The 22407-nt window shown below is 43.8% G+C and overlaps 1 protein-coding gene across 3 annotated transcripts in view; it reads right to left on the bottom strand.

Annotated features, from left to right (window-relative positions):
• Positions 1-22407, bottom strand: part of UVRAG (UV radiation resistance associated) — a 134081-nt gene that overhangs the window by 63191 nt on the left and 48483 nt on the right. For all 3 annotated transcript variants that reach the window (XM_053385420.1, XM_053385419.1, XM_053385417.1), the window contains exons 12-13: positions 22183-22348; positions 5763-5841 (exon numbers count right to left, since the gene is read on the bottom strand). In XM_053385420.1, the coding sequence (XP_053241395.1) occupies positions 5763-5841; positions 22183-22348 (245 nt within the window). The remainder of the gene's footprint in view (positions 1-5762; positions 5842-22182; positions 22349-22407) is intronic.

The raw sequence follows: 22407 nt of genomic DNA, 5'->3' as shown, positions 1-22407 counted from the left end.
ATCCATCTTGTCCCGCATCCTGTTCTCAGAATAGCCAACCATTAAACAGGCAGGCTCAAAAATGTGAGCTTAAAAGGGGGCAACTGCTAAAGGCTCTTCAGATACAAAGCTGTTTCATGAAACTTGTCAGGTGTAGCTACACAAACAAGAGAAAATCCCACGTCTGGGTGTGTGTGTTTTAACAAATGCTAGCAGGATACAACCCTCAACTTGCCATTTATAGTTTCATCCAAGTGCAGAGTCCGCACCATTTTAAACAGATCACGTTTATATTTGGGTATTTTTTATATTTTGCTCTGCTTTGCTTTGTGGTTGTTCAAACTTATTGTAACCTGTCACTATAGCATAAATTCATTAAATAAATAAATCTGGCAATGTTGGGCTCGTGGTCAAGGCAGACCTGGATAAGCTGCAGGCCACGATCACCTGCTATCTTTGCAGCACAGGATTTGGGGTTTTGTGTCTGTGGAGGTGGGGGAATCCCTCTCCAATCCAGGTACAGACTGTGGTTTTATGAAGATCCAGGTTCAGCTCCAAGTTACATGTTGCTTACTATCTGTGAACAGGGTGGGGGGAAAGGCCCACGGGCTCACTCCTCTCTCAGAAGAAGAAGAAGAAGAAGAAGAAGAAGAAGAAGAGTTTGGATTTGATATCCTGACTTTCACTCCCTTTAAGGAGTCTCAAAGCAGCTAACATTCTCCTTTCCCTTCCTCCCCCACAACAAACACTCTGTGAGGTGAGTGGGGCTGAGAGACTTCAAAGACGTGTTACTAGCCCAAGGTCACCCAGCAGCTGCATGTGGAGGAGCGGAGATGGGAACCCGGTTCCCCAGATTACGAGACTACCGCTCTTAACCACTACACCACACTGGCTCTCTCAGAGTGAACAGGGGCTGAGAGAGAGATGGTTTCCCACCATGAAGCAACAGAATGAAATAATTTAGATGGGAGGAAATGAGGAGCATCAAGCCTGAGACAACACAAAAGGTGGACAGTGGCCGAATTGTGAAAGGCCTCTGCCAGAGACCAGGGATAAGCTACGGACAGAGGGCGCAATGCCCAGTTGACTGGACCAAGGGCAGTAATATCAGAGAGCATTGTGTGTTCGTAATCTAACCCCTTTCTCCAGGGAGGTATGCCACACTTTGATTTTATTTGGCATTACAATGAAGACAAAGGAACCGTTTACATGAGTGAACTTAATGCTTGCTAGAGTGAGTTCCACTTTTAAGAAGAGGTGCAGGAGACCCATCAAAAGCTGCCTCATTTTCAACCACTATTTTACCCAAAGTGAGTTTTTGAAAGAGGGCGATTTAGAGGGCAGTGCCATCATTAAAGACTTCAAACCCAAACCAAACAAACTACAATATCAATGTTTAATTCTTTTTACCATCAGGCCACAGGCTTGCACTATAAACCTGAAACATCCCAAAGTTTATGCCTTTGTATTTATTTAATCTCTTCAGTACCGTGAAGTGATGTTTATCAGATTTCCAAGACATGGGCGTATGTGGTTTGTATGACCTCACGTGGGAGGCAGCTTACACATTAATCTAACAATCATATCTATCAAGAGATTGTTTTCTCTCTCTCAAGGGTTAGAAGTTCACTAGCCCAATGAGGAAACTTAATCCAACTCTTGTTCCCATAAAGAACAGAGGGTTAACAGGACAAAAACACATCTAAAAATGTTGTCGTCTGAAATTTCAGATTTTGCACTAAAATTCAAACCAGAGGGAGGTAGTTTGCAAAGGAGTGCCAAACCACGGTTCGGTGTGTTGCTCCTCAGCTGCCACAGTAGGCAAGTGAATGGATAGGGTTCCTTCCAGCTTTCATCGCATGATTATCCAATGCTATCTTGCTCTGCCCATCACCTTCCAAAAAGCACTTATGCCTTAATCATTAAGACTGCTGTCTGTATATCAGAGAACACGGATGCTAGGGACAATTCCAAAAACATTACCTACTGTAAAAACGAAAACAGTATTTCTCTAAAGAAAGTCTTGATTTCAAGAGGGCCACTAGATGAGACGTTTGATACAAGACGGTACTAGACTTTTATCAAGCCCTATATAAAACAGTCCAACATGTCTTAGAACAACTAGATCCACCTGGATCCCAATTTATACCATCTCTGTCAGCCAAGGTGGATGAGGCTGCCACCTGTCAATCACCTGATATTGAAATGATGCCATGCAGTCCATTCGCAAAAGCACAGCCCTATGCTTTCAGTTGATTGGCAGTGCCTGCAAACCCTCTTTTGGCCAAGCTGTATCTTTTTCTGCCCTGCCCCTGACGTCATGAACATGTGGGCTTTGTTTGGCTAGAACAGTGGCACAGGCAAGATGGGAAGGCCAGGCTGCAGGTTCCCTGCTGCTGATAAGAGAATGGTACATATTAGGACCACCAGAGAGGGCTAAAAAGAAGCAGCTACTCTGGATTTCCATTCCTTGACATCCATCATCTGCATAGGTTATGGTAATGGCTCAGGATGAGCCAAACATTTTGGTAAGATCTCTGGACTGCCTTTTACCTGATCATTTCCTTATTATGCTTTGTGGGTTTATTTAGCCGCACTGATTTTAACAACAATAAAGAAATGAAAGGCAAACATTTTCCTAACACTTAGAGTGTGGAAAGATAGTGCAGACTATCTCTCTCTCTCTCTCTCTCTCTCTCTCTCTCTCTCTCTCTCTCTCTCTCTCTGTGTGTGTGTGTGTGTGTGTGTGTGTGTTGTGGGGGAGAACAACTTCATCTTCATTAAAACAGGACCAGATTCTCAGGTTGAAGAGCTAAGGAATACACAAGGACGCCTGTGAACCTGCTTCTCACAAGTTCATCCGGTACTAAAAGTGTGAATGTGCTCGTTTACTTGCCTGTCTCCGCATATGGCTTTGATAAAATGTCTACTGTAGTCAAGGGAAACTGAAACTGAAGTTTAAAACCTGACAACACCAAAGCATAAAATTGGTGTGGTGCAGCTGAAGTTGCCATTATTCCCTGATTGCTTAAAATTTGCGCCCCTTTTTATTTTAACACATTATAGCAAAGCAATGTACTATGAAAAATCCTAGTCTCACCTCTATGCATTATTAGCTTTCTGGCCCAGAATCCGCACCAAGAGAGTGTTAAGGGTAAAAAAAGCTCCCATGCTTCAAAAATACCGCAGCCAGCCTGAGGTTCTTTACTTCATACAGCACAGCTATACGCCGATAACTTCTATGGACTGGTGGGACACTACACAGGCATTTCTAGATTTCTATAAATAATATGCAATGCACTGCTTGCATTTATTTAGAATACTTTCTCCAACAGATAACTGCTCAATGAACAAGAAAAGTGCTACTTGCACTTTTTGGCAAGTGCTTTCGAAAGCACTTGCCAAAAAGCAGTGCTTTCGAACTGCTGGGTTGGCAGGAGCTGGGACCGAGCAACAGGAGCTCACCCCGTCGTGAGGATTCAAACCACCAACCTTCTGATCGGCAAGCCCAAGAGGCTCAGTGGTTTATACCACAGCGCCACCCGCGTCCCTTAATATAGTACTTAATATAGTACTGAGCTGTAAATAAAGGCTGAAAGTTTCCCAGGTGTCCCCAAATCAAGGTCACCCAGGTGAAGCTAAGCAAAACAGCCGGCCAACATCAATTTCCCATAGTTAGAAGCCGGATGGGATACTTACACATCTATAATTTTCTAATCGTTTTTTTTTAAATGGGAAAATTAAAATATTTGAATTTTCTGCGTTCTGACAAGCTGGAACTGAATAATGCAATATCTGCTTCTTTTATTTGTTAAGTGGTAAAATGGTTTCTTGTGTGCAATTGTCACCCTGGCTTTCTGTGCAGGAAAACTGGTTCTGCTGACTCTAAAGGACAAAAAGTGTTAGGCAAAGCCAAGCCCCACAAGCCTAAGCAGTGATGGGAAGCAAAATCAATTCTATTTTAGGGCGTGTCCAATCAAATTAAATTAGCAAGCAGGCAGAGTGTAATGAGAATGAGTGTTTGTGGAGTGGGGGGGAGGCTTGGTTAATTTCATTGTACACAGGTTGTACATTGACAATAAAGGTCTTCTTCCTCTTCTTCTTAGAGGTTCACAGTACAGTGGTGCCTCGCAAGACGAACGCCTCGCAAAACGAAAAACTCGCAAGACGAAAGAGTTTTCCGTTTTTGAGTCGTTCCGCAAGACGAATTTCCCTATGGGCTTGCTTCGCAAGAAGAAAGCCCATAGGGAAATCTCCGGGGACCTCTTTTAAATGCTGGCAGTGGGGAGCAAAGCCTTTCGCCCCCCTCCGGCCTTCAGAAGAGGCCCGCTATCCCGGACCGCTTTTAAAATGCTGGCCGTCGGGAGCAAAGACTTTCGCCCACCGCCTGCCTTCAGAAGACCTCCGCTGTCCCGGGGGCTTTTAAAATGCTGGCGGTCGGCAGCAAAGCCCTCCTGTCCCCGGAGCTTGCAGGGCGGGAGGTGGGGAGAAGGGCTTTTCTTCCCACCGCCAGCCTTCAGAACAGCCTTCTGAAGGCTGGCGGTGGGAAGAAAAGCCCTTGTCCCCCCCCCCCCAGCCTTCAGAAGAGGTCGGGGGACAGACTGTCCCCGGACCTGGTCTGAAGGCGGTTTCCATAGGAACGCATTGATTGATTTTCAATGCATTCCTATGGGAAACTGTGCTTCGCAAGACGAAAAACTCGCAAGAAGAAAAAACTTGTGGAACGAATTAATTTCGTCTTGCGAGGCACCACTGTACATAGAGCGAGCGAGTTATGACTGCTAGATAATACTCCCCTCCCACTAGGCCACATTCACAACATGCCATTTAAAGCACTGTGATACCAGCTTAAACAGCCACTGCTTCCCCACAGAATTCTGGGAGGTGTAGTTTTTAAGTATGCTGAGAGCTGTTAGGAGACCCATTTCCCTCTCAAAGCTACAATTCCCAGAAGGGATTAGCAATCAATCCCTCTTCACATCGGGCTGAAAACCCGAATATTTGCAACTCGTCAGTTCCAAATACTAACAGGGCTCTGTTGGCTTCTTTTTTAAAAGAAAGAAAGAAAGGGAGAACTTATCCGTGGGCTTTTAAAAAATAAATAAATAGATGAAACAGATGGAAACCATTACCAGCAAGTTGAAATGGAGCACACCGATATACCATTCCCGGGTCAAAACAACGCCCATAATGATCTGCAGAAAATTGTATTGACCTGCTTATAATTCTACCTTGCGTTCTCCTAGGAGTTAGATATGGCTTTCATTGTTCTTATTTTGCAATTTCACAGAGATTCCATTCTCCCTCTGGGGACGTGTTTTGATTGCCCAAAGATTTTGCTTTGTATGCCCTGGTCCTCCACGCTGCCCCCCCCCCAGGAGTCTGTGGGAAAGATACAGATCACGGAAATCCAGGATGAAGTGCTTCCTGCCTGACCTTAAGAGCCACTCACACAGCCAGCCTGACCATCTACTGATTCCCTATGCCCAGCTTAATATGGCTGCTCCCGGAAAACTTACCTATGGCATCAATGGCAGTCTAAGAAGGGCGTCAGATTCTTGTCTTCTGATGGAAATGTGGATGGCCTATATTGTTGGGTGTGTTAAGCTGTCTAACTGTGTACACACTCTCTGCAAGGCATGCAGGGAATCAGTGATCATGTGAATTAGGATGATCTCCCACAAGTGTGCAATATAGATAAAGTAGTAACTACATTACTGTCTTCCCCGATGATGGATGCATGCAGGTCTGCTATGGAAGGGTCCTTTTCTGAGCTAACATACCTGTGCAATATTTTTGTTGAGAAGGTAGACGCCATAGTCAAACTGCAGTTTCTCTCCTCCCTTTGGATACAACGGAAATCTAAAATGGGAAGAGGGGAAAACATGAGCACATTTGTCTACGCAACCAACCCAAAGATTAGTGACTTATGGCGGCTGTTTCCACTGCCTTCCATAAAAGCTTCTCCTCCAGTACATGTGCGTTCAAACTTTTGAAAAAAAACCCAAATAAATCCAGAAATGGTAAAATTTAACCAACTCAGCCCAGCTCTAAACTAAGGGCTATTGCAGATTTTAAAAACAAGACACACGCAGAGTCAGTGTTATGAATTACAGAAGGAAGGTGGGAAAGAGATGTAAATAAATGAACAGACCATTGCATAAAGTTATTAAGATGCAATCCTATACCTATTTATGCAACAGCAAACCCCGTTGAGGGACACGGGTGGCGCTGTGGGTTAAACCACAGAGCCTAGGACTTGCCGATCAGAAGGTCGGCGGTTCGAATCCCCGCAACGGGGTCAGCTCCCGTTGCTCGGTCCCAGCTACTGCCAACCTAGCAGTTCTAAAGCACGCCAAAAAGTGCAAGTAGATAAATAGATACCACTCCAGTGGGAAGGTAAATGGCATTTCCATGCGCCTCTCTGGTTCGCCAGAAGCGGCTTAGTCATGCTGGCCACATGACCCGGAAGCTGCACGCCGGCTCCCTCGGCCAATAAAGCGAGATGAGTGCCACAACCCCAGAGTTGGCCACAACTGGACCTAATGGTCAGGGGTCCCTTTACCTTTACTAAACCCCGTTGAACTAAATGGGATTCACTTTTCAGTAGACATGCAAAGAATTGCACTGCATGGGAGGTGGGGGGGAAAGGGTGAGAGGAACTTGTGTTGGGAAGGTATTGGGAAGAAAAAGGAAGCAGAAGAGTCCAGCTCCATCTCACACTCACGTTTGAGTTTTTATTTACAAAAATTAAATGCAAAAATTGCAAATGAAACAAAAATAGTTTACCGTTTGTAAAAAATAAATGAGATGCATCCTTTAAAAGAGTGTGCCTTATTCTAATAATAAAAGGCTTCCAGTTTTGAAATAACCTGTACTGTTTTCTTCGTTTTAGTTCCAATAAATAATCACTCTGCCATATTCATATCTATTGTTTTTCCATTCAGGAGTGGTAGGATTAGAGATTGTTTCTCAACATTTGGCGCAGCATATTCTGAATGCTCCAGATAATTTATACACAAGCTAAAAGGCACAGGTTCTAAAACTAATCCTTGTGGAATTCTGATTTCTACATTCCTTAATGGGAGAACTGCCCATTTATTCCTATTCTCTGCTTCCCGGTTTAACCAGTTACTGATCCATTAAAGAACTTCCCCTCTTATTCCATGATTGCTAAAGCTTACTTTTGTCCTCAGTGCAGTGGCTTTTAATTTTGCTGAACTTAAAAAATAATATCTACAAACATCAGAAAACTATTGATCAACAGGATCTACCAAGAGTCTTCAGGACAGCGCAGGATTACAATTTAAAACAGAAATTCAGTTCTGAAATGAGATCGTAATGCATGACAGAAGTTGTGTGTTATTAAACAATTTCTTTACAGCAACCAAGACAAAAACTATATTATTTCTAACAAGAGCCATTAAAGTCAAAGGTTTAACAGACGTCATTACAGTACACCAAAACGTCAAGGTCTCAGTTTTACAATACTTCAAATTCTTAATGGGTCACTTCAAGTTGAGAAGTATAAAATCACTCTAACCACCATATATCTAAGCTCGCCTTACTTAATAGTTCTATAAATCCAAGCTGTCTGCAGTGCAGGAAAATAAAACACACTTTAAAATGAACATACGTGCAGCGAGATTCCACTGCCTGCTGTTGTTGAATAAATCACATGGAATTTGTTTCTATATCTACTGAGTTACTTTATCCAACTGTAGCAGGATTTGGATTATAAAAGGATACAATTACAATTAATAGCACAAAATTCATTCAGCCTGGACAATAAATATGGCCTTTAAAAACATTGTGCAATTTGTTACGTGATAGTATTTCATTCTGTTGCCGGGGGAAGAGTGATATTTGCTACAATTAGAAACAAAAAGCTTTTAAAAAAAGAACACGTAATGGTCGAACGATACAGAGGGCTCAACCGTTTCCTCCTACTTCATTTTAAGATAGCTTCAAATTGTTAAGTTAAAAAAATAAATACCCTTTTGGTTTCTCTATTTTAGCGATCCTCCACACTTCATCAAACACATGAGGGGGAAACCAGTGAATTTAAGAATATCGGCTTTAATTATCTGCACAATCGGAATGAATTTCAGGAACCAAATAGTTGTATTGAAAAATACACCTTTCGAGCCATCTGGTCCCCAAATGGCAACTAGGCATTCCGTTCTGGCAACTGTAACCCTGGTTTAAGGAGCCATTTGGCACCTAGGTTTTATATCTGAGTTACTAACATTGGTGGGAGCTGAATGACAACACAAAGGAAGATAATGTTCCAATGCTATCTATCTAGCTAGCTAGCTATCTATCTATCTATCTATCTACACACACAAAACCCCACTACAGTGGTGCCTCGCAAGACGAAAAGAATCTGTTCCCAAGTCTCTTCATCTTGCGGTTTTTTCGTCTTGCGAAGCAAACCCATTAGCGGCTTAGCGGGTCAGCTGTTAAGCGGCTTAGCGGATCAGCTGTTAAGCTGATAAGCGGCTTAGCGGCTTGGGGAAAAGGGGGGGGGAGGAAAAAAAAACCCTGCAGGAACTCGCAAGACATTTTCGTCTTGCGAAGCAAGCCCATAGGAAATTTGTTTTGCGAAGCACCTCCAAAACGGAAAACCCTTTCGTCTAGCGGGTTTTCCGTCTTGCGAGGCATTCGTCTTGCGGGGCACCATTGTACTGATTCCTTCTCTTGGTTAATTTCTTTAAAAAAAACCCACTATGGTGGGCAAGCATCTGACTCTCCTATCTCTCATCCCTTCCCATGATTATGGTACAACCCAATACCAAATTCTTGAACCGTTATCAAGTGTCAAAACTTCGGCAATAGACAATATCTCAGCTGAAGCCTCCAGCCGCTGGGATCACATGCGAAGCAGAAGCGGTGAGCCAATTTCCTAACAACTTGCTTCCCCTTAAAAAGCGATGTGTTTTGTCCAGGAGCGTTCTCAAGCTCCAAATATTAAAAACAGAAGATCTAAAAAGCTTACTTCACCTGAGAAATATTCAGTGAAGTCAACGGGACTAGGCTGGCTCATTTTTTCTCCTCCTTCTCGTGGATTATTACTTTGTGGATAATAGCATTGTCCTGGCAGCGTAGCGATTCATTAACTATAAGCTCAGTGTTAACCGAAATGTAGGAGGATTCCTTAACAGTTTAGCATAGCAGCAGAAATCAACTAAGAGCATCCTGCAATCTTTCTTTTTTAAGCTGCCACACCTTTAAAGCCAAGAATGACTACAAAAGGATACCTTTGGTACAATCCATCTCCTGTTAACTAAGCTCACTTCTCCTATCCCACTTTTTCTTTTTCATTCTTTTTTGATGACCTTAGACAAGCACTTCCCAAATCACACCCTCATTTCATTTCATAGCCACATGATGTTATTGGGCTAATCTCGACCTGTTCAGCATCACGGGACAGCTTCAATATTTGAAAAGGCTGTAATGAGTCTCCGCAGGCCTCTTAGGTCAGTCAGATGTTAACTGTTAAAGTGAAGCTAAAAAGGATCTAGGTGCTATTTTTTTTATAAAAAAAAACCTTTCAGATACAAAGGTTTGCTCTTCCAGGTTCTCAAGCCTAAACATCTTTATTGCCAAGTTCTGTGATTTATGAACTTCTTTGTGTTCAGAGAGATCAATCTCATATGTACCAATAAGTTGGCGACTGGTTTTTCATATGTCCATGTATAGCCACCTGCCTTTAATCCAAACTATTTTTTTTAAGCTTAAGGAAATGATTGATTTTTAACTGTACCCACCTGTTTCTAATCTGACATGAAAAACATGTGGTTTAGATCCTGATTTTCCTCTAATCAGACTTTTTGCTTGCATTTCAAACTGAATTGAAGAAACCCCAGTAAGGAGCTGCAAGTACACACACACAAAAAACCGAGGGGTGGAATGGCTGAAAATGTAATGTTTCCAGTCACATCTTGAAAAGAAAGCTTCAGCAGCTGAAGCCCTGTGCACTCAAAGAAGGGATTACATTCCAATTCACGGTAAGAGCTGCCAGGTGAAAATGGTTAGACTGAGCTTTTCTAGGGTGCCTCCTCAACCTGAGGTATTTGGGATTCAGTAAAGTGCAAAGACTGAGAAGTCTCATGGCTAGCAATTCATCCCTCTGCAAGTAGAAAAAGGTACGTTAGTAGCAAGTTTCCTTGCCTGTTTCCCAGCTGTAGCCCCATGAGTTATATATCTGCAACATCTACTGTGCTTCAGGAAAACAAGTACAGTGTTACAGACGGGATCCATTCCAGAGGCCCGTCCATAACGTGAAATGCCTGCAACTCAAAGTGCTGTGTCTGCGCAGACACACAGCGCGATTTGGCGATTTGTGCATGCACGAAGTGAGATTTAGCGCTTCTGCGCATGCGGTGAAACCCAGAAGTAATCCATTCTGGTACTTCCGGGTTGCCGCGGGACGTAATGCTAAAAGACGTAACATGAAGTGGATGCAAAATGAGGTATGACTGTAGTTTGCTTTTGACACCCAACTGGCTAACAGAGGGAGGGAGGGAGGGAGGGAGAAAGGCAGAGAGATTGTTCCTGTTCTAGCAAGTGCCACCAGGCACCATAATTTTATCTGTGTCATTTTGGGCTGGCTCCTCCTGCTCTGCCTGGTGAGTCTTCCTGCCTTTTGTCCTTCTCATCCTCAAATGGGTCCATGCATTTGGCTGTTAACTAGAAGGCTGGTGGTTTGAGCCCACTCAGGGAAGGCTGTGGGCAGGATTCCTGAATGGCAGGGGGTCAGACTAGATGACTCTCAAGGTCCCTTCTAACTCTTGATTTGAACTTCCCACTTGGGGCTTAAAATTTATTCCTTTCCTTTTTTAAAAAAAATGATATTTATTCAGAATTTCAAAAGTACAAGAAAAAGGACAAAAAATAAGAAAAAAGAACAAATACATCACAACAAAATAAAAAATAAAAAGCAAGAAAAAAGAAAAAAAAGACAAATCCCATATTACACCTTTTCATTTGCTTATTTCTTTGACCTCCTCACACCTCCCTTTTTGTATTCTAACTTAATTCGTTGTTTCAGCAAATTCTTTCTGTCTTTCTCAATTCTTATTTAGATAGTCTTACCTATTAGTTAACTCAACAAATCCTTTCCATCTTTTGCCATATTCTGTTATTCAATTTACCTTGATTTATTTAACCTTGTCTTACCATAAAAAGAAAACCTTAAAGTTGAAAATTTAAAACATATTTATACATAACTCCTTATATCCTTTCTACTAAAGCCAGATAATTCCATTCCAACATTTTCCCTAATATTTCATTAGTTTTACACTAATTCCAAAAATAAAAAGAAAATTTTCCTTTTATAGGCTCCCCCCCCCCTAATTTTTATCCAACGTCCCTTCTTCCTGGTCTCGGGTTATGTCAGTCCTTACTGTCCATTCCATCCAGTCCATCAACCTGGTGATCTTATGTCCGAGGCCCTTAAGTCTCTTCTATGCCTCTTCTGCAGATTTTCTTCTTCTTGTTTATGCTTACACTTTTCCTTATCTTTTGTTGGTTTCTTTCTTAATTTCTTCCCTTTCTCCTTGAGGAGTAGGTCTCTGGGGGATTCCAACCGATAGTTATATCCATCTTCCTTCATCAGACTAGCCCATTCCCCACAGTCCCACTCCCCGCCATCATCATTGTAAACCAAATAGTAACTATCCAAAAAATAGTTGTCAGCATGTTTCCAAGTCCCACCAAAGTTAAGAGCCTCCTTAACTCCAGGCTCTCCCAGGCCCACTCCAAATTCAATCTTCCAGAACAGCAGCTTATGCTCCTGCAGGGCTTCAGATCTCTCCATTTGTGTTGCTTGGGGTGCAATTGCAGCCTCCTCCATCTTCATCTGCCCTTGCACTTGCCCAGTCGAACCAGTTTCCTGAGTTGGTCGCTGTATAATTTCTATGTTTCCTGTTAGTCCATATTCACTGGCTACAGCAGTCATCAAGTCCAACTTCTCATTCATCAAATCCATCTTCTCATGCAACTGCTCCAGCAAAGCATTTGTCTTGCAAAAAGCAGACACCAAAACTTCCTCCCAACACATTTCTATTCAAGGTCAAACGACCGGTCCCACGATCCCAATCTCACAGCTGTGAGGTCTCCAAGTAAACTGCAGCAACAAATTGACAAGCTCCCTCTAGGGGACACAATTTCTATTTGTATCCATCTTTTTGAAACATGTCCAACAAAAGAAAGTTACTTTCGATTTTCAAATACTTTGTTTCTTTAAAATGCAGAAGACAGCACTGAAGTCAGTTTGGTTCTCTTTTTTAACTATCTGTCAAAATGCTCCACATACAATCAATGGACGTCTCCAGCAATTTCTGTCCTGACACCCCGTTCCCAGGTTTGAGACGATGGAAACTTATTTTCCTTTACTCCCTCTCCTGCAGGCTTAAACAGTCAGATTCCCCCCCCCTTTTCACCTGCTTCCAAGGGGGTTTTATTAGTTGTAAATGCAGGAAATTCCAACCTTTAGGGCAACTTTCCAGGCTATTAGATTGTAAGGTTTTTGCTTCAGTCTATTTACAAAAAGCGGGAGGCGGACTTCCTGTTTTGAACCTTCCCGCTTCAGAGCCTAATTCAAGTATTTCTTGATCCAATTTTCCGTTTTTACTCACGGGTACTTGTTTAGAGTCCAATTGTCAACAGGAAAAAGTCAGCGCTCTCTGGCAATGGCTGTGCGGCTTCCCTCCGTGAAAGTAGCAATCAGTTCACAGCACCGCGCTGCTCACCCCACTTCGCTCTGGAGCCCCAAAATGGGGTTCCCCGCGAGTAGGGGAGGCACTCCTAGTGCTCTGCCGAACCCCACGTTCCCAGGCTCCCTCCGCCTGGGATTTCTAGCGGGTCCCCACCTTCGCCGCGGTGGGAAGACCCAATTTCCACGGAGCCCGTTCCCCCGATCGGAGGAACGCCGCCATTCGCCGATGGCACTAACCCGGAAGTCCTAAAATTTATTCCTTTCCTTACCTAACACTAAAAGAACCTAAAGAGCTCCCCAAAATGATCAAAGTGTTCCATATCAGACCTGCATAGCAATTTTTCCCCCAGCTGCAAAATATATAGTTTTAAAAAGCTGGGAAGGTAAAACCTTATCCAAACAGTTTTAGAGCTGGGTGAACTGGAAGCAATTATATATAGCCTGCTTTAAAGTACACAAAGACCTTGGTTGCCATTCTGCAAGTGACATACACATGAACTTCACTGCACCAAACAGTACCAATTCATTATTTAGTAATTTTGCATTTGTAAAATGCTTTGCAGTCTGTACAGTGGTACCTCGGGTTACATACGCTTCCGGTTACATACGCTTCAGGTTACAGACTCCGCTAACCCATAAATAGTACCTCGGGTTAAGAACTTTGCTTCAGGATGAGAACAGAAATCGCGCTCTGCCAGTGGGAGGCCCCATTAGCTAAAGTGGTGCTTCAGGTTAAGAACAGATCTCCGGAACGAATTAAGTACTACTACTGTATCTTGCTTGTCTCCTGCTGGTCTCCGTTATACAGGTAGAAATCTAGAGCTGAAACTTGTGACCTACCCCAAGGCCACAAAGCAAGCTCACAAAATAGGTGGGACAAATCCAGCCTCAACAGCTACTCTTCAGTGACTAGAATTGGGGAACCTGTAGTCCTCTAGACTCCCATCAGCTCCAGCTAGCATGGTCCCTGGTGAGGGATGGTTGTTCATTCTCACCCTAGACTACAGAGTATTTTAGAGTCACTGCTTTAAGTAATTCTAGCTTGAAAACTGGATGTGGAGCCTCCTTTCTGGCCCTCTAGCCCCAAAACTGTTCCACCACAGCCAAAAAGATGCTCAATCCACATCTATCTATAACAAGTCAACTTAGTTGTGGGTCATTACTCACATATCAGCATATTGCCCAGGCATGCAGTCTGCAACTAGGTGGCCAGCTTGAATGGCAAAGGCAAAGCAATCCTTTTGACTTCCTCTAAAAATAGTGCCTTCCACTTAAATTTTAAAACTGTTCTTCATAAGATGCCGTAGTATTCGTAAGCTGCAGCACTAGTTAATACCCCTGCAGCAAAAGGGAGCCAGCCCTCGACTCTAATCGAGAAGCCAACAGTTCAGGAATACTCACTAGCACACGCTCGAATTATACCAATTAGAGTGGTCGAATTCTGGGGCCTTGGCCAATTGACCTAATTACCCATGCAGCTTGGGAAAGCCTGGGCTCATTTCAAGTCTACAAGAGACCGGATATAGTTGAAATACCTAATCCCTGAAAGGTCACGAGGGTTAAAACTACTTAAGTATGAAATTTGAACTCACTCACTTGAAAATTGCTATAATTCCTGATTAGTAGTATTGATACTGTGAGTGATTGCTTAGATTATGGAAGAATTTTACAAACTAGGGTTAAGTAGGCCACAGTCACATTATTTTTGGTTTGATATATTATATGTGCCCTTGAGCATCGTCTGCTGGAGGCGTATTAATTTACACACGCTCCCCACCCCCTGAGATTTCAGAACTACTGAAAGAATACTTCCATTACCATAGCAGAGTTAAAGTGTATTATTATTTTAATACATAATAAAAATATTAAGTAGAAGACTTAGGTTTCCATAACGTTTTCCAGAGCTGACTCAAGTAACTTGAAGCTACTTGTACAGTGGTACCTCAGGTTACATACACTTCAGGTTACATACGCTTCAGGTTACAGACTCCGCTAACCCAGAAATAGTGTTTCAGGTTAAGAACTTTGCTTCAGGATGAGAAAAGAAATCGTACTCCGGCGGCGCAGCAGCAGCAGGAGGCCCCATTGGCTAAAGTGGTGCTTCAGGTTAAGAACAGTTTCAGGTTAAGTATGGACCTCCAGAACGAATTAAGTACTTAACCCGAGGTACCACTGTATTTCAATCAATTGTTTTTATACTGGTGTTAGCCACCCTGAGCCTGGTCTTGGCTGGGGAGGGAGGGGAATAAATAAAATTTATTAATAATAATAACATCAACTTCGTTGGACTGGTCATGTTGTGTGGATGCCTGATGATCGTCTGCCAAAGCAATTACTCTATTCTGAACTTAAAAATAGAAAGCGTAATGCTGGTGGTCAACAAAAGAGGTTTAAAGACTGTCTCAAGGTAAATCTTTAAAAATGTAGTATAAACACCAACAATTCAGCAAGTCCCCTTCTGCTATAGAGATGTGTGGCCTGGTGCTCTCATGATGCATCAGATCAATAGGTAGGAACACATGAGTTGTTCACTCACCTAAACCAACACATGCATCTGTTCCTAGATGCCGATCATGGCGCCGCACACTGTCTTTCCAAACATGGAAATAAAAATTGGTTCTTTAAAAAAATGTAATGTACAAAGCAAACCAGAGAGGTGTCTTGTGAAATAGGTGCTATATGGGTGACAGAGACAGCAGGCAGGAATAGTCAAGCTAAGGTTTGAAGCAACGTGAGACTAGAAGATATGAACAGAGATTCTCACAGAAGAAAAAGTTCAGTCCCAGAATGAGAAACACTAGAAAAGAATGAAGAATCACCGCAATGCACATCCACCTCTCACACTAGGAAGGGTTTTATGAAGTCTGAAACTAGAACAAGGAGAATCTTAAGTTATGCAAATGTATTTATCCCACGTATTACCGTATTGGCCCGAATATAAGCCACACTTTTTCCAAATTCCGACCATGAAAAGTTAAAGTGTGGCTTAAATTCGCAACCTTACAAAAATTGGCTTTCATGATATCGCTGTAGGATTTTCTTCCACACCTGCCATTTACGGGTGTGAATGCCTGCGGAATTTTAAGGGAGCGGCTTATATTCGGGTATTGTGTTGTTTTTTTCTCCCCCCCCCCAGCGAATATTAAAGGTATGGCTTATTTGCGGGTGCGGCTTATATTCGTGCCAATACGGTACATGTTAGTCCACTATAATACTGCCCCATGGCAATCTATTTGTCATCTGATTATTCCTGGCAGCTCAGATGAGATGTTTTGCATCATACCTGAGGACGGGTAACTCCTCACTCTTTTGGTTGGAAAATAAATCTGATGGACTGGATAGCCACTGGAGACCACTCAGCTTGGAGGCCAGAGTGGCAGAGACCTCCTTAGACTGGGAAGTGAATTGGCTGTGACACACGTTCTGTAAAGGAAGCATCCCCTAGAGATTCACAACGCTCCATCTTGTGCCTTCAGAGCCATATCCCTTTGCGTTCCAAGAGAACAGAGTACTATAACCAACAATGCAGATTCTGTTGCGGAAAGAGGATCTTTTGCAATCCCTTGCTTGTGCCACATTGTCGAACTTTAACACAGGAGGGACTAACTTGTAGTCTTACAGATATGTGGGATAACCAGCCTCATATAACCAACATGCTTAAGTCTAATTAATGCATGACAGGGTTAATAACACAGAGTAAGCTGTCCTTGCCAAGCTTAGCTAGTTCACTCTTCATTAGCATGAGGGGAAGATAATCAAGCCTACTGTTGTGCCTCTGCCTATCTGAGCTCAGCAAATGAAGAGGTTTTGAGCTGGTTAGTGCAGCTCAGACCACATGGCTCTTATAAGCCGCCCTTGTGTTCCTATACCAATAATTTAGGAACTTTCACCATTATAACTAAGCCAAGTTTTACTATCTGTGTTTTCTGAGTGATGCATGGAAAAGCACATGAACCTGACCTTTGAAGAGTTCACAAGTAAACCAGTTTTTAACTTACCAAACAGGTGGTCTTTTTCTATACTAGGGGAAGAGGGAAACTTTAATTGGAACTCTGAAGCACATATTTTAAAAGCCTATATTTCCACACTTTACTTTGCTGCATATTTTGTGATTTTACATCTCTGCTAGGGTTCTCTCACCTAAGAGTATTTGCCCCAAACCTGGATCTTGACATCCAGGGAATTCTCCTTTCATGATACCATTTTTTTTCCTGGCCAACCAACAAGATGTTGCTAGAATCCAACCCCCATCAGCCTGAACCAGCATGACCAATGGTCAGAGGCAAACGGAGTTGTATTCCAGAAACATCTGGAGAGTTAAAGTTCAGCTACCCCCCCATTTTAACCCAATGCCAACAATGTTCTAACTCGTTTTTTTGTTGTTTAGCCAGTACAAAAACAAAGTAGGTTGTAGACAAGCAGAGAGAAAAATTTAGCTGTGGAAAAGACGCCCAATCAACTAGCAGCAGGGGTGTAGTCTTAAGTAAATTTCCTAGAGTTTATGAGGGGCCGTTAACAAGGAAATATAGCAAATATATATATGTGTAAAGTACTTGATGAAAATGACTCCCACCCTCCTGCCCCCCCCGCCCCCGAGGCACATAGTGGGCTATGAACATGGAGAGGCTGAGAAATTTATGAAAGAAATTAGCCTTGTAATATTATATCAACAGACATGCAATATAAAAATGGAAGCCAGGCTTGCAGCTAACTTTATCATGAATTGCCCATTAAGGAATCTTAAACTTCTGCATATGATCTGAGAGGGCTGTACAGCAACCAGTAGCACACAATAATTCATACCATATTTCATCTCTAGAAGTTACGGAGATTTGCAAGCAACAGACCCCCAGTATAGTCTCTCACTAGCTTTATGGCCCAGCCTTGCTAAAGTGCCATCAGAGCTTTCAGCCCAAACATTCTGCTTTAAAGACAGCAACCAAGCTGCCCTCTAGAGCAGAGTGGCTGCTCTTGGCCAGAACCATAGCTGTCAACTTACAGATTTGAAAATAAGGGACCAGCAGCCTCGAAAATAAGGGCTCAGCAGCCAAAATAAGGGATTTTGCTTAGCTTATACAGAAATCCACCACTGATGGAGCCATGCTGCTTTTGCTGCGACTGTGTTTTGCAGGGGGTTGGACTAGATGAACCTAAGGGTCTACAACTCCGACCAAAGAAGAGTGGCAGACAAAACTGATGAACGACATCGAGATGGCAAAGCTTACAGGCAGAATTAGAAACCAGGAAGAGGACCTCTTTAATAAAGAATAGGGAAAGTTTATAATTTAGTTGAAAAGCTATTGTAAAGAGTTACATACATTGGTAGGATTGACAGAAAACTTGTAGTAAAAAATTGAACTATGGATGGACAAGTGATTTGTAAAAACAGAGTTATGAAAGGGATGCAGAGGGGGAAATCACTACATTAAGATGCTGCCCTGGTTGGAGGGGATGCTAAGCAGCACGTCGGGGCTGCCGTCGTCCTGGCGCCAGGAGTTCCATTGGCCCTTCCCCGCCCGAAAGAGAGGGAGGGAGAGAGACTCTCGCCCACGCCACCCGCCAGCATGGCATGAGGTGGTTGTGGCGCCACGGCGGCCGCTGAAGCGCCATCCTTCTGCGTCCCTTCCCATCCCCTCCCCTCCCCTCAGGCCACCTCCTCAGCCGCTGGCGCCACCGCTGCCACCTCCGCCACCCCCTGGCAGCGCAGCAGAAGTCTCGCAAGAGAGCGGCTGCCTGCCTGCCCACCGCCACCCGTCTCCTCACGTCGCGCCCCTGAGGGGGAAAAGGGAGAGCGGAAACGCGGCAGCTCATGCGCACACTCTCTCTCGAGGCGGAGGACCCTGAGCCACTGCTTCCCTCCTGAGCCGGGCGAGCGTGAAACCCGGGAAATTTAAGGGACATCATCAATCCAGGACAGCAGCAGGAAACGGCGCTGGGATAAGGGAGTTTCCCGCCAAATAAGGGACGGTTGACAGCTATGGCCAGAACGTGGGAGGGTCTGGAAGGTTTTCCTTTGATTTTTTTTTAAAAAGATATTTATTAGAGTTTTACAAAATGAAAAAAGAAAAAATACAAGTAAAAAACAATTCCATCTTTCCATCACATTCTTTCATTTGCTTGATTCCCGGACCTCCTCAAACCTCCCTTTTTGTATCCCAATTTAATTTGTTAGTTCAGCAAATCCTTCCCCTCTTTACTTATCCCAATCTTTAATCTTAAAATAATGTAACATTAAATTTTTGTCTATTAATAATCCAATATTTTCATACTCCTTATAGCATTGTAGCTAAAAACCACATAACTTTTCATCCAACATCATTCTAACATTCATTAATTTTACAATATTTCCATAAGTAGTCTTTAAATTTCTTCCAATCTTCTTCCACCGACTCTTCTCCCTGGTCTCGGATTCTGCCGGTCATTTCTGCCAAGGTTTTCCTTTGATGTTTTTAACCATGCTGGCCAAGGCACTGTTCACAACACCAAGCTTGCTATTCACACTATGACATTCTGCTGCCATGTGTGGCTGGTATTCAAGACAAGCATCTGATAGACCTTATCGATTCTCTTGATGCCATTTTTCATTCCCAACTTTCCACGGTGCAGTAACATCATGCTGCAACATGGACTGGGCTCAAGATAAACACAAGGCCAGTCATCACAGTACGCTGCTCAGCTAAGAACTCAGGTTAGTAACATATAACAGGGCAGGTAGCAACTTTTCCAGATAACGTGCATTGCATTTCTCCACTCGTTTCAGGCCATCAAGATCTACCCTAATGAGACATATGGTTAATCACTCTGGGATACGGGGTTCTGGCCTGCGTAGGCCTTCAGTCTGAACCAGAAAGGCTCTTAGGCTCTTAAAACAGGGATAGTCAATGTGATGCCCTCCAGATCTTGTTGGACTCCAACTCCCATCAGACCCTGTCTGCAAGGTCAATGGTGATGGATGATGGGAGTTTCAGTCCAAAAACATCAGGAGGGCTACTCTATCTTCAAACACAAGACTAGCATAGAGCAGTGCCTCCTCGCTCCGAAGATTCCCTCTTGGAAAACTCAGTGCATGCATTTCTCCCAAACTCCAGGATCACCCTGGAGGTTAAGGACCCCTGGACGGTTAAGTCCAGTCAAAGGCGACTATGGGGTTGCAGCGCTTATCTTGCTTTCAGGCCAAGGGTGCCGGCGTTTGTCCACAGACGGCTTTCTGGGTCATGTGGCCAGCAGGACTAAACCTCTTCTGGCGCAACAGAACCCTGTGACGGAAGTTAGAGCGCACGGAAACGCCGTTTACCTTCCCATCGCAGCGGTACCTATTTATCTACTTGCACTGGTGTGCTTTTGCACTGCTAGGTTGGCAGGAGCTGGGACAGAGCAACAGGAGCTCACCCCATTATGGGGATTCGAACCGCCCAAGAGGCTCAGTGGTTTAGACCATAGCGCCACCCACGTCCCTTATCACCCTATTAAGGTGTTTCCCACCAGGAAAGTTGACTGGTAACCCTAGGAATTTTCCCTTCTTCTGTGGCGTGTATTTGTTTTCTCTGATGCACCTCCAGTCCACTGGAGGCTAGAGAGAGGCGGGTGATCCCAGTGGACAGGGTGTAAGTTGTGAGGAAAGAATGACCTTGCCTTGGCTCACACGCTTGACTTTAGCCTTCACTATAAATATGTGGTTAAAGGGGAAATCCAACAGTTATAAGGGAAAAAATATTTAGCATGACTGCCAATAAGAAGCAAAATGATACTTGCTCTGCTCAACAGTACACAAAGCACTTTAACGGAGGGTGAGGCATTCCTGCAAATCAGCCTGGTGGTGGTGAGTGCTGTTTTATGAAAATGAAGCATTTTGCTAAAAGCACACCAAAAACACTTTTGCTGTTTATAGTGCTGCATCAGTGATTTATGAAGCATAAGTAGAAGCGACTGAAACCTTTCTAGAAAGGTTTATTGGAAGTGACTTTTTCTAAAACCATCTCCACCCCCCACCCTGTGCCTTCCTATCCTTTCTCGACAACACACACAATCTTACGCTCTCCTGCAGAAAGCTCACTCCGGAGAAGTTTGAATGTTTGCAAACATTCCGACAGGCAGAAAATAGGTTGAACCTCGGGTCCACACACAATCTGGCCATTTTAAACATGGGATTTAAAGTATTTTAAAGACTGCAATTGCCTTCAGTTATATGATTATATTAGGGTGGCGCTGTGGGTAAAAGCCTCAGCGCCTAGGGCTTGCCGATCGAAAGGTCGGCGGTTCGAATCCCCGCGGCGGGGTGCGCTCCCGCTGCTCGGTCCCAGCGCCTGCCAACCTAGCAGTTCGAAAGCACCCCCGGGTGCAAGTAGATAAATAGGGACCGCTTACTAGCGGGAAGGTAAACGGCGTTTCCATGTGCTGCGCTGGCTCGCCAGAGCAGCGATGTCATGCTGGCCACGTGACCCGGAAGTGTCTGCGGACAGCGCTAGCCCCCGGCCTCTTGAGTGAGATGAGCGCACAACCCTAGAGTCTGTCAAGACTGGCCCGTACGGGCAGGGGTACCTTTACCTTTTATATGATTATATAATAAACATAATGTAATATAATAAACAGTTTTACTGATTCATTCTTTGTGTTCAATAGATTTTAAAAGACTGTTTAAAAGGTAAAGGACCCCTGACAGCTAAGTCCAGTCGCAGACGACTCTGGGGTTGCGGCACTCATCTCGCTTTACAGGCCGAGGGAGCCGGCGTTTGTCCGCAGACAGTTTTTCCGGGTCATGTGGCCAGCAGGACTAATCCACTTCTGGCGAACCAGAACAGCGCACAGAAATGCCGTTTACCTTCCCACCGGAGCGGTACCTATTTACCTACTTGCATTTTTGGCGTGCTTTCGAACTGCTAGGTTGGCAGGAGCTGGGACCGAGAAATGGGAGCTCACCCTGTCGCCGGGGATTCGAACTGCCGACCTTCTGATTGGCAAGCCCAAGAGGTTCAGTGGTTTAGACAACAGCGCCACTCGTTTGGCAAATAGTTAATATCACATTTGTAACCCTGTTCTTCCTCTGAGAATCCCATGGCAGCATACCTGGGACTGTCATGTTGTGTCCTCATGAGAGCATTGGGAATGGAACGGAATTCAGAATCTGTCCACTCCAAGGACAGCAGAAACATTCTTCACACTTGAGCAGACTGGAGCAAGCCAGCTTAGAGGTTCCTTGTATATGTTCTAAGTGGCTCAAATACTGAAGAGAAACATGTATGTAAGGAAATGGCTTGAATTTACGTTTGAGGGAAACACTGTTTGAAACAGCCAGCTCTGCCAGGTCTGGGTGCTAATGTTATTTGGTCCCAACATCTCACAGGAGACAAGAGAACAAACCAAGGTGTCAGCCACAATTTTGGAGGGATTTTATGGAGCACATCAGATCGGGTGTAAAAAATAAATTACTCTGACCAAGATTTGACAGCCCCCACCACAAAAAAATTAAAATATAATACACTTACTCTCTTTCTTTCTCGGTCAGTTTATCGTTAATATTATCTTTGATTGCAGACCTGGAGCCCTTGTGAATTATTGGATACCTGAGTGGCACTTGCAGGAAGAAGGAAATCATGGAGACCAGATGAGCAGTGTAGCCCAAAGCGACAGCATTGCTGCCATCATCCTTTGCTGTAAAGGAGAGCAAGCACACAGTTCAGAGTCACTTTTAAGGTCCAAACGGCAGCTCA

This window comes from Podarcis raffonei, chromosome 4 (assembly GCF_027172205.1).
Source record: "Podarcis raffonei isolate rPodRaf1 chromosome 4, rPodRaf1.pri, whole genome shotgun sequence".
Lineage (NCBI taxonomy): Eukaryota > Metazoa > Chordata > Lepidosauria > Squamata > Lacertidae > Podarcis > Podarcis raffonei.
This window is presented reverse-complemented; position numbering and strand designations above follow the sequence as displayed.